Source organism: Chanodichthys erythropterus, chromosome 13 (genome assembly GCF_024489055.1).
Source record: "Chanodichthys erythropterus isolate Z2021 chromosome 13, ASM2448905v1, whole genome shotgun sequence".
NCBI classification, from domain to species: domain Eukaryota; kingdom Metazoa; phylum Chordata; class Actinopteri; order Cypriniformes; family Xenocyprididae; genus Chanodichthys; species Chanodichthys erythropterus.
In genome coordinates this window covers 4,573,765-4,585,864 of record NC_090233.1, presented here as the reverse complement: position 1 = coordinate 4,585,864, position 12,100 = coordinate 4,573,765, and the positions used below count along the sequence as shown (strand labels likewise).

The 12,100-nt window shown below is 36.2% G+C and overlaps 1 protein-coding gene across 5 annotated transcripts in view; it reads left to right on the top strand.

The window, feature by feature from the left end:
- prune2 (prune homolog 2 with BCH domain) overlaps window positions 1-12,100 on the top strand; it is a 43,932-nt gene that overhangs the window by 27,135 nt on the left and 4,697 nt on the right. For 2 of the 5 annotated variants that reach the window (XM_067406718.1, XM_067406719.1), the window contains exons 2-8: window positions 2,993-3,055; window positions 5,641-5,717; window positions 7,716-7,916; window positions 7,987-8,163; window positions 9,632-9,734; window positions 9,893-10,024; window positions 10,159-10,245. In XM_067406718.1, coding sequence (XP_067262819.1) covers window positions 5,663-5,717; window positions 7,716-7,916; window positions 7,987-8,163; window positions 9,632-9,734; window positions 9,893-10,024; window positions 10,159-10,245 — 755 coding nt within the window. In that variant the 5' untranslated portion in view covers window positions 2,993-3,055; window positions 5,641-5,662. Of the gene's footprint in view, window positions 1-2,992; window positions 3,056-4,351; window positions 4,491-5,362; window positions 5,412-5,640; window positions 5,718-7,715; window positions 7,917-7,986; window positions 8,164-9,631; window positions 9,735-9,892; window positions 10,025-10,158; window positions 10,246-12,100 lie in introns of those variants that run through there. The other 3 variants (XM_067406721.1, XM_067406722.1, XM_067406720.1) reach the window with 3 other exon arrangements.

Genomic DNA, 12,100 nt, shown 5'->3' with positions numbered 1-12,100 from the left:
CTAAGATTGGACGCAGCCCCCCCGTCCTTCTTGGGAACCAGGAAGTATCTGCTGTAGTAACCTGACTCGCTCTCTAGAGGGGGAATATGCTCTATGGCCACTTTCTCCAGAAGAGATTGCAGCTCTTGTGACAGTAAATTAGCTTGCCCCTGCTTCATGGTAGTGAAGACCACGCCTTTGAAACGTGGAGAATGACGAATAAATTGGATTCTGTAAACTTTTTCTACTATTTTTAGAACCCATGCAGAAATACCTGGCAGTAGCTTCCATGCTGCTAAGTTCCCTGAAATGGGCACTAATTTTGATACTTCCCCTTGAGGGGATGTTAGATGTTCCGTGTCCTGGTCTGTAACAGGAATCAACGGAACACCTAACATTTAGGTGGAAACCGCTGCCCCCCGAAGCTCCAGAGGTGGCGGGGATGGAGAGCTTTTATGGGGATTTCACGAGTTCACACTTACAAATAATCAGATAGTAAATAGTATACTTAGTAGTATGTATATTTGGCGTGCTGTCCAAGGAGAGGGCTCCGAGCTCGGTATTTTGGCCCTAACCCAGAGTACTCTCCCTGTATTCTGGTTAGGAAAGTAACCAGGCAAGTGTGAGGAGACAGGGTGGTGGAGGGATGCTGTAAAACTGTCGTAGAATATGGGTGAGTCAACTGTGTCTATATATATGCTTTCAGTCATGCTGATTGGGTAGATATGTTAATTACTGATTGCTAACAGCTGGTTGAGATGACGTGATGATTAGAAAGATTATTCGAACATTGCTCCTCCCGAATTTTGTTAATAAAACATCATATCGAGAAGGGGCAGGTGCTAGATTTTTTTGAACCTTCCTGTTTGAAGGACCGGGTTGGGACTGGGTGGCCAACAGCCCCTTCCACTGAGTGCGGTGACGAAGGACTTGCACAAAAGCTTCCTCTGATTTTTACACCTCCCAAAACCTCCTGACGACTTTGTTGACTGAGTCGCCAAACAGGCCGGAAGGTGACACTGGTGCAATTCATGAAACGTTTTTTTTTTATTTTTTAAATGCAATTAATCCATTGAATCAATATAAAAGTTATTTTTCATAATGAAACTGTTGAAAATACACAAAAAAGTAATCCACATATGACATCCTCTGAACTTGGTCAATACTAATCTTATATACAGGCACTGGACTAAAAATACATTCAATCAGTCATCGCTCCCAAAATGAATTCAATGGGTCATCTTGTTAATTCTATAAATTAATTATGTCTCCATTTGTCATTACAGATTAAAGAGTACCTGGTGCCACAGCACGGTTCATGATTCAGTTTTGGGGACCTTGATAGAAGTTTGATGCTGTCGTAGAACAAGCAACAGCTGACATTTTCTGCCTCCTGAGTGCCTCATCTTAATCTCCTAAATTATTCCGTAAATTATTAGATTTAGATGTCTTACGTTTCTTCCCCACCACAGAAACCCCCACAAGTTCATCAATACCATCAAAATTATTATTTTTTTTTGTTTGTTTGTTTGTTGATCACAAAGTACAAAGTAGATAAGGAAAACTAGGATGCCGGGTGTATTCAAAGCGCTGCCATTACTGTTTACAATGCTTGGAATGGTGCTTTTCCACAGCTATATATATATATTATACGTGTGTGTGTGTGTGTGTGTGTGTGACAGAGATGAAAAGGATAATAGAGAAAGTTCTGCACACTGCCTGCCAAATCTAACTCCTAACAAAGATGGAAGGAAAGAGCTTGAGCAGAGCTTGTTTCACATACTCTTCACAGTATGGCCTCTGAAGACAAAAGACCTGCAGACGCACCTGTGTTTCATCTAATTATAACCTCTGACATGGTGCATTCTGTTGACGTCATTATCGAGGCTATCAAAATTCGAAGTAAATTTCATTGACGTTTTTATACACATATTCACAGCTGGTCACCGGTAAAGATGTTTCCCATAGCGCTGAATAAAGGGAACTATCTTTAGGGTTTACAGAAAATGGTCCGAAAATGAGAAAATATCCAGTGAGTGGCAGTTCTGTGGCTGTTGATGCCAGAGGTCAGAGGTGAATGGCCAGACTGGTTCAAGCTGATTGAAAGGCAACAATAACTCAAATAACCAGTTGTTACATCTGAGGTCTGCAGAAGGGCTTCTCTGAATGCACAACACATCGAAACTTAAGGCAGATGGGTTACAGCAGAAGATGACACACTGGGTGCCACACCTGTCAGATAAGAACAGGAAACTGAGGCTACAGTTATCATGGGTTTACCAAAATTGGACAATAGAAGATCGTAAAAACAGTGCCTTGTGTAACACTTGTGTGATACAGTAATAAGTTTACCTCACAGGGCCCGCAGAAGATTCAGGTTTCGCAGGATTGAATGAATAATTCAATACTTCAAAAGCAGAAAACTGAGAAAAAAAGAAAAGTTTATAAACCTCAGATAATACAAAACATATTCAAATCAATGTTTAGAAATTACCCTCCTGAACACCAGTTTTTCTTTCTTATTTCATCAGAATTATATTTGTGTCTTCCCACACACTTACTTAAAGGTGCTCTAAGTGATCCTGGGTGGAGTAACTTCCTGTTGACGTTCGAAGTGTTGTCAAACAAAACAGAGGCTAGCTGGACCCTCCCTCCTCCTCCGCCTCCCCCTCCCCCTCCCCTCCGTGCTTCCTGAAACAGTCATGAACGCGCATTTAAAATCATTCTTGTTGGTTATTGGCTGGAGCATGTTTATTATGTTTCGTGGTCCAGGCTGCACCAGTTTGTTTTCAGAGCTTGTGGCGACTACAGAGACCGTGTTTTTTTACAGTGTGTTCAGGGGACAGGCAGCTAGTGGATAGTGAGGAGATGTTTGCTGTATGTGACAAAAAAATGTTTTGGCCTAAAAACGCGTGACATCACTTAGAGCACCTTTAATCATTATTTGGATATTTTTAATTTGTATGTTTTTTTCCCTCTAATTATGTAATAATTAGTCTTTTTTTTCTTTCAGGTTACATCAAATTCACTGCCTTTTGGACAGCTCAACCTCTTACTGTGGATCTAAAATTATCAGGTAAATACCATATACACAAAAAAAAGGAAAAATCAATTAACTCAAATCTCAAACATCGTCAAAACACATCGTATGAACTGTAAATACAATTATAAATGTCCATATGATGTCAATGAGCTCAACTCTTTATGGACCTTAAAGGAACACTCCACTTTTTTTTGAAAATAGGCTCTTTTTCCAACTCCCCTAGAGTTGAGTACAGTTGAGTTTTACCGTTTACCTCTCATGTCATTATGAACCAAATGTCTGAGGGAGTTTTCCAACACCTTGGCTTGAGCCCCTGGCCTGCCCCTTTGATCGCGAAAGTGAAAGTGCCCTTTGTGGTCGCAAAGGGCAATAGGGCAAAGAGACATCCCCCCCACCACCACCCTGAACGCGATTTCGCCCCTGCCCTCCCGGAGGTCTGTGTACGCCACTGCCTTAAAATTAAGAATTGTCAATTTTGATTTCATGGTGACTAAAGTGAGTACACTTTCATGACTAATTTCTAAACACACTAAGTACACGGTTAAAAAGTGCATTTTGTAATAATGTCAAATTAAAAGTTTCACTTTAAAGTGCATTTTTGAGTATTATTCTTCAATAATCTCTTGCCATGGTTTAAATAAATACATAAATTAATGACTAACATGCTAAAGCACATTTAAATTACATGATTGTAATTTTAACTGTTGTGTTACTGTTAATATTACGTTTAAAGGTAACATATTTTAAATGAACTGAACAGCAACTTCATCATTACAAATGTGTAATTACAAATATATTTAAATACATTACATACAAGTTTTAACAACAAGCAGTTAATTGACCAAAAACATTACATTAAGTTAGATTATCAACAGAAGTATATTATCTCCTTCTTAAAAGTATGTTAAAGTCTTTTTCGTAAGAGGCATTTAAGGAAAAAACTAAAAATTATTTGATACCCTAAAAATGTAGTAACTAAACACATTGTGTCACTTAAGTAGGAACAGCTTCATCTTATTTAATGAATCTGATCCCACTCACCGGTGACTCAACAGCTGCTCTAATGGGCTCTGGGAAAATCTCTGGCTTTCAGAGAGAGAGAGAGAGAGACTGACTCATTAATGTCCATTCAGCTCCAAATTCATCGTCAGACACACCTCTCTTTACTCATCTGCACAGTCAGACTCACTCACAATTGACTTGTGCAGTCAGACCCCATCAGCTTCATTTTGCCTCACAGCAGTGTGCTGCTGAGTCTCACTTATTTGTATCTCAAGCTCAGGGTGGAGAGAACAGCCTCACGCCCTTATTTGGTGCTTGAGAGGGTCACATGACCACAAAATGGTGGAGACTCTCGGCAGTGGGTAAGCCGAGCATCCCTGACGCTGAGAGATACAGGCACACATCCATGATCTGAAACCCAGGGCAGGAGATAGAACTGTGCCTCAGCCGTGGTGGTGAGTGCATTGTGGGTGATTATATCAGGCTTGTTGTTATTTGAAACCTTGAGAATTGGGATGGGAAGGAAAGAAGGAGGAATGGGCATTTGTTTGTGATGCATCTGTGTTTGATAACGGAAGAGGCTTAGCATCAGCATCCTTCATGATGCAAGACATGGGCAGCTGCTTTTGTTTGTGCATGGATCATAAATGAATGTTTGTCATGTTTAATGCAAACACATTTTATCGTAATGTGGGTTCAGCTTATAAGTACTGTTGACCTGGTTTTTCCATCATTCAAATTCATGGCTCTGCATGTACGGCTCATTTATTTGCCTATGTGTGTGTGTGATTGTGTCTTTGTAAATGTAAATGTGTGTGGACACTGAAGCGGAAGAGTGATTCACAAAGAAGAGGGGAGAGAGAGCAGGGTAGATGATGATGATGATGATGACATAACGCCCGCCCACTTTTCCCATTTCCTACTGTGGAGGATGGATGGATAGATGGATTAAGCCAACGTCTTGATGGAGGGAGAGAGCAACAGACCTTTCCACTTTCACCCTCACCCACTCTCATTCTCTCTCAACACACATTCTCTGTCTGAGAACTGGCAACCATCTGGCTGCTTATTGTAGACAGACAGTCCCGCGAGATAGGCTTCCCTTTTCACATGGCTGTGTTTGTCTATGCATACATTTACACATGAATTCACGCTGCTTCTAAATTCCAAATAGGTATGGTGAAGGGATGGTATGGATTGATTTTTTTTTAGAGCAAATACATTTATAGAGACTAATCCTGTTGAGTCAGTTGGTTTGTTGGGCATCGCAGCTGCAGCAAATGCAAGACTGCTATTACAACATACTGAAGAGCGACAACATTTCCGGATTCACAGTATTAAGTAATCTACTTTGCTGGAGACCCATTTAAAACAGCTCTTTGTGTCTGTAAGTCCTTGTTTTGTAGCTCCAATTTTAACAAGGGTGTGTTAAAATTGTAAAACCTGTAATAAAGTACAGCTGGATAGTTTCATTGCTGCTGTTTTTGTTTTGTTAATGTTTTACAATGTTTGTATTTGTTTGTAAAGCACTTTTAACTAAACGTGTATTATTAGTGTAGTTTCCTGCAGTGATAAGTGATAATAATATCTGGCTGTTATGTTTGTGTTTCTCATAGTTCCCCTTCTGGCAATGTGGGGATGGACCAGACTCATGAACGAAAGATGAGCTTTGAAGGTGCAGAGAGTAGACCAGGTGAGATTCCTAAATACTGACACTTATAGAATCTGCCTGAAGAAATTATCAGCCTGACTGTATACATTTACAAAGATTACTTCAGATTTACAGAACAGTGGATCTGTTATAAATCAGAGGTGTAAAGTAACATTCTCTTCTTCTGTTCATCTTGTTCTGCTTAACATGGTTTCAATCATGACAACTATTTGAATAGTTTTAGCATGTTATAAAATTTGTCAGTGTTAATGTATTTGGTCTTGGTAATAGATCTGCTACACTGCTGCTGTTGATTATTGCTGCTGCAGAGCAAGTACTGTATGGACTTGCTACTGCTAATAGATAAACAGACATTCTGCTGTGTGTGCCTATAAGATATGCTTCTGCTGCACAAATAGACATACAGAGCCCTAATATTGGCACCCTTGGTATGAGCAAAGGTGGCTGTGAAAATAAAACTGCATTGTTTATCCTTTTTATCTTTCATTCAAAAAAATTCTCAAAATTCTAACCTTGCATTGAAGTAAAACAATTGAAAGTGTGGGGAAACTCACATTATGAAATAAATGTTTTTCTTCAATGTGAAATGTCAGCTGAGTGGGGCTAAAAGTGTGTTTTTGCCAGAACAGATAAACGTGAATATGGTATGTTTTTATGTTGGTTTTTATACGAATCACCGCAGGTGCTGATTTGAAATTTGTATCAGCTGAGCTACTGAGCAAGCTTGTTATGTCAGAAAAGTGAAATGTATGGAGCTGGTTAAGCGATGCATAGTTCAAAATATATTCGTTTACAAATCTTGCACTTTGGTAAAAAGTATTTTGAAATCATAACATAATATTGTGCAAGGAGACGTGAAAACAAGTCTTTATTAATCCATCTGACCCTGTAATTGTAACTGTGTATGAAAACGATTAAACGCATTTTCTGTTTTACTGCCTCTAGCGTTCATTTCTGTTGGAAACTGCAGTGATATGTACATATTGATACGTTTTTTTGCGTTTTTTTTTTTTTTTTTTTGAGGAGTAGAGTTTAAGTGGCCAAAGGCTCTCCACTCTCCAGCATATTCAGTTGTCAGACACGACTGGAACTTCCAAAGGGATCTGGTTCTATGGTCAAATGAAACTAAAAAAAAAAGAGCTTTTTGGCAGCCAACCCACCAGATGGGTTTGGTGCAAACAGGGATAAAAAGTACCCCATGCCCAAGGTTAAATATACTGCTGGACCTTTAATGTTGTGGGCCTTTTTTTTTTTTTGTTTTCTTTTTTTGATGGAGCTCCTGGACATCTTGTTCATTCAGATACATGTCATCATGGATACTATCAAATACCAGCAGATAAAAAAAGTCAAAAGCTGACTGCTTCTGCTAGAAATTTTTATAATGGACTGTGGTTGGATCTTCCATCAGGACAATGATGCAAAACAAATATCAAAATCAACACAAAAATGTTTCACTGAGCACAAAACGAAGCTTCTGCCATGGTCGTCCCAGTTCCCTGACCCGAACCCTATAGAAAATGAGTGGGGTGAACTGAAGAGAAGAAGCACCGACATGGAGCTGGGAATAATTGTAGCCAACATGAACTAGAGAAAGACATTTATTTCCTAATGAGCTTTTCCTCCCACTTTCACTTGTTTACTTCAATATTAGTGCCAATATTACTGGAGGACACTGTAAATTCCTTAACAGATCTAGGCAGGTGGAGCTAGGGGAGGTGGAGGGTTTTAGACAGCAAACAATGAACCAGACTATTTAAATGTTGAGCAAACAATCTAATTGGCTGCAGGATCAGCAGAGGCCAATCAGCTTGTGCCATGTTGTAATAATGTGATGATGTGTGAACCTAGCAGCCTGCGCCCTCTAGAGTTTCATGACTGAACTAGATATTTACTAAAGTAGGACATGTTCCTGAAGCCTTGTAGCCCCTGGAACACTATTCAAATGACCCAATCTGAGAACCATATGTAATGCTGCATCATTTTATAAATGTTAATTGGTTGTCTGTTAATTTCCACTAGCTCCACCCACCTCCTTGCCTCTACAGGGCCAAGGGGGTGTGGCTTCTCAGAGGAAGAAGCTGTCCGCTCCTCGTATTAGTCTATCATTGGACCAAAGTGAGGATGACCTGTTTGACACACCAGATGACCTCGACATCAATGTGGATGATCTAGACACACCTGATGAAGCGGATTATACTGACCATGAAATAGACTGGGAAGGTAGGACATAAACACTTGTATATAATTATTTATTATTAAAAGAGATTACTAATACACAATATTTTTTTAGAGCCTCAAGCATCCCAGAGAGATTCTGTAAAAGAAACAGTTGAGCCCATTCCCACATACAGTGCTGAAGAAGAGCGGCAGGATTCCAAACTCTGGAGAACTGTCATCATTGGAGAGCAAGAGCACCGCATCAACATGAAGAGCATTGAACCTTACCAAAAAGTCATATCCCATGGAGGTACGTTAAAGGAATATTTCAAGGATAATTTAAAGGAATATTCTGGTTTAAATATAAAGCAAAAAGACAGTGATTAGCACAGAGAGTAATTCTGATTTTGTGTGCAAAAACAAAGGAGAATGAATGTACAGTATATACTTACAATGTAGGTCTATGGGGGAACTACAATGGAGTATTTAAAAGTAAAAATGTGAAGCTCCTATTTTTGTTGAAGGACTTACATGGACTCTTTAATCAAATGTTTGATATTTGAGCTGTAATGCCTAAATATTAAATATGTTTAATAAATATTAAGTAATTTGTATATTAAACTTATTACACTTGACCAAATGATACTAACACTTACTATTCTATATGTCAATTAAAAAAACACCAAACACCTTGCTACGTTTACTGTGCTAGACTAACTGGGACTAGTCACAACACGTGCATATTGTTGCCCTATGGTTTAATTGCTTCTGTTTTTCTTCCTCATTTGTAAGTCACTTTGGATAAAAGTGTCTGCTGAATGATTAAATGTAATTCTTCCAATTGAGGATTTTACAGTATTTGCACAGAAGAGATTCTATCAACTCAGTATTATATTAACATGTGTAATGTTTTAAAGTTATGGTTAAGTGGTTATACTTTCAGCATTTGTATTTGTTTGTGGTCCTGTATGCTTGACCGATATGTTTTCATGAGGGCATTATCGAATGTGGTTTTACAAAGAGAGTGACTGAAACATTTTTGTAATCAATATCATTACAACAGCAGACAGACACTGCATGGTGATACATCTTAAGATGAATTTACACTTATGAAAAAGTAGTGCACTTTAGCATACTTTTAAAAAGAGCAGGCGATTATTATACTGAAACAATATACTTTAAAATAATATACTTACTGTAAGTGCTAATTAAATGTAATGTTTTCAGACACTTAACTGGAAATGACTGACAATTAAATGCAATTAGTTGAATGTAAGAGTGTTTTTGACCCACTTAAGTAGGACTTGTACTAATTTCATAATTACTTCTATTGTCTCTGACATATGGTAAAAGTATATTGTTGAATGTATTGACAAGCATTTATTGTGTACTAAAATGTACTTTCACATAATTTTTATTGAAACGTCATGTATTTAAATATATTTGTAATTACATATTTGCAATGATGAAGTTGCAATTTAGAACATTTAAAATATATTAACAGTTACATCAATCAAGTACAACATTTAAAAATAAGTGTACTTCTTTAAAGCATGACAACAGACTTTAAAATTTAAAAGTGTCTTAAGAAACTATGATTAAGTGCCCTTTTTTCAGCTTTTAAATATATTTTAAGTAGTGTGTGCACATTTATTACAATAAAGAACACTTTTTCCACAGGGGTAAGTGCCTTTAAATGTGTTGAGCAATTAATAATACTGAAACTGCTGTGACTGTTTCCAGGGATCCTTCACAACTGTTATTTTCTTTACTAACAGGCTACTATGGCAATGGTGCAAATGCCATCATTGTGTTTGCAGCATGCTTCCTCCCTGACAGTGACAGAGAGGACTATCACGAGATCATGGAAAACCTCTTTCTGTGAGTTCAGTCTGATATGAAAAGTTTTTTGAGCCAGTCAGTTGCCCTGATGTCAAAATAGGCTTGTTCATCCTATAATATAATAGAATAATCCCGAAATATAATAATATTAAATGTATTGAGAATAAATAACTAAATGAATGTGAATTACTCTTCAGGTATGTTATCAGTACACTAGAGCTCATGGTAGCAGAGGACTACATGATCATCTATCTGAATGGAGCCACTCCACACCGGAGGATGCCTGGCCTCAACTGGCTCAAGAGATGCTACCAGATGATTGACAGGAGGTATATAAAATATACATTACTTCAATATCAATATTCTGCCTTCTACAGTATGTTAAATTTATTAAAATGTGCAATGCACAATATACAGTATATTAAATATGAAGACTAATTTTGTTGTGTTTACACTTTTTCAGGCTTAGAAAGAACTTAAAATCTTTCATTATTGTTCACCCATCATGGTTCATTAGGACAATTCTAGCCATCACAAAACCATTTATCAGGTATGTTGTCTGTCAATTTTTTTGTTTTTATCTTAGTTTTTTAGTATCAGTCAATAGTTTAGATACACTCAATGGAATGTTTCTCATGATATTAAAAACTTAAATGCTTGAAATTAGTTATAAAGACTAAAAATAAAAGACTACAAATAAAGACTACCATACAATGTAAAGATTAATAGCATGGATACATTGAATTGATCAAAGGTGATAGTAAAGACATTTACAATGTTAAAATATTTATTTCAAATAAATGCTTTTGTTCTTTCTATTCATCAAAGAATCCTGAAAAAAAAAATGTATCATGGTTTCCTCAAAAATATTAAGCAAACGACTGTTTTCAGCATTGATATTAAGAAATGTTTCTTTTGCACCCAATCAACATATTGGCATGACTTCTGAAGGATCATTTTAAAATATATTAAAATAGAAAACAAAATAGTTATTTTAAATTAAAAATATATTTCACAATATTACTGTTTTAACTGTATATTTGATTTTTTTTTTAAATGCAGCCTTGATGAGCATAAGAGACTTCTTTTAATTTAATTTATTTTTTAAATAATAATAATAATAATAATAATAAATAAAGAATAAGTAGTTGTGTCAAAAGTTTTGAATCATAGGCCATGTTCAGACTGCCAGCAAAAATCTGATTTTTTTGCATATTCAGATTTTATCCAGACGGGTTTTTGAAAGTCTGATTCAAACCACATATCCAACCACCTCAATTTTTCCTGAATCCATCTTTTGGTAACACCTACCAAAGTAACTTATGGAGGTTGGTTATGTCTGAGCACCCAGGTGAAAAAAAATATACTTGAGTGCATAAAAAAAAATACTTAAATACAAGCAAGTACATTTCTAGTACATTCTTTATTTTGTTACTAAATAAGTGTCAAAATTATACACTATAAATACACTAATTCAAAGTATATTTGTACTTCAGCAGTACGTCACTGCACTTGGAAAAGTATACTAAATACCACTACTACTTAAATAGATTTTTAGTGCATTGAAATAAAGTATACTACCTCAGAAATATACAGAGAAGTTTTATTAGTGTATTTGTTAAAAGTGTGCTTTGAATGCTTAACAAAAAGTTCCATCTTAGTAGACTTTTATATAGTAATCCTAAGTTTAAATGAAATTAATTTTATTACAAATATTTTACTAATGTACTAGTTATACAGTTTCCCAACTGTGGTACTTAAGTACACTTAATATAAATGCAATAATTAGCAGTTACACTTCAAATGATTTTAAATGTAATCAGATAAAGTAAACCAAATATAAAGTGTTTTAAAAGTGCATTACTTAAAAGTGTGCTATGAACGCTTTACCTAAAAAATTACTGGATTTTTATACTGTCAAGTTCTATTTAAATGGATTTCCATGAAAAATATAGTACAAATAATTAATTCATTACAAGTAAACCCTATAACCAGGTGAAAAAAGTGCAGTAAAATACACTTTATTTCAGTACACTTAGTACACTTCCATAATGTACTTAAAGTCCTCTATTTTCATGCACTTATTTTGTACGTAATATACTAAAAGTTCTTCTTTAGTAGTTCTTAAAACAATCTTAAGAACATCTTAGTGTACTCAACTGTGTTATTTTGAGACACTATGAATTTGAACTAAAATGTGATTTTAACATACTATCTTTTTTCACCTGGGCACACAAATCTTATTTGATCACTTGCAGTTAATAGTGCGGACAGTCTGCCTGAGAAGATCTGATTTGAGAAAAAAAATCAGATTTGCCTGAAGTCTGAACATAGCCGTAGTGTACAAAATATTGGTTTTGGAAACAAAAACAAACAAAATAAAATTGAATTATAAATGTTTTCCA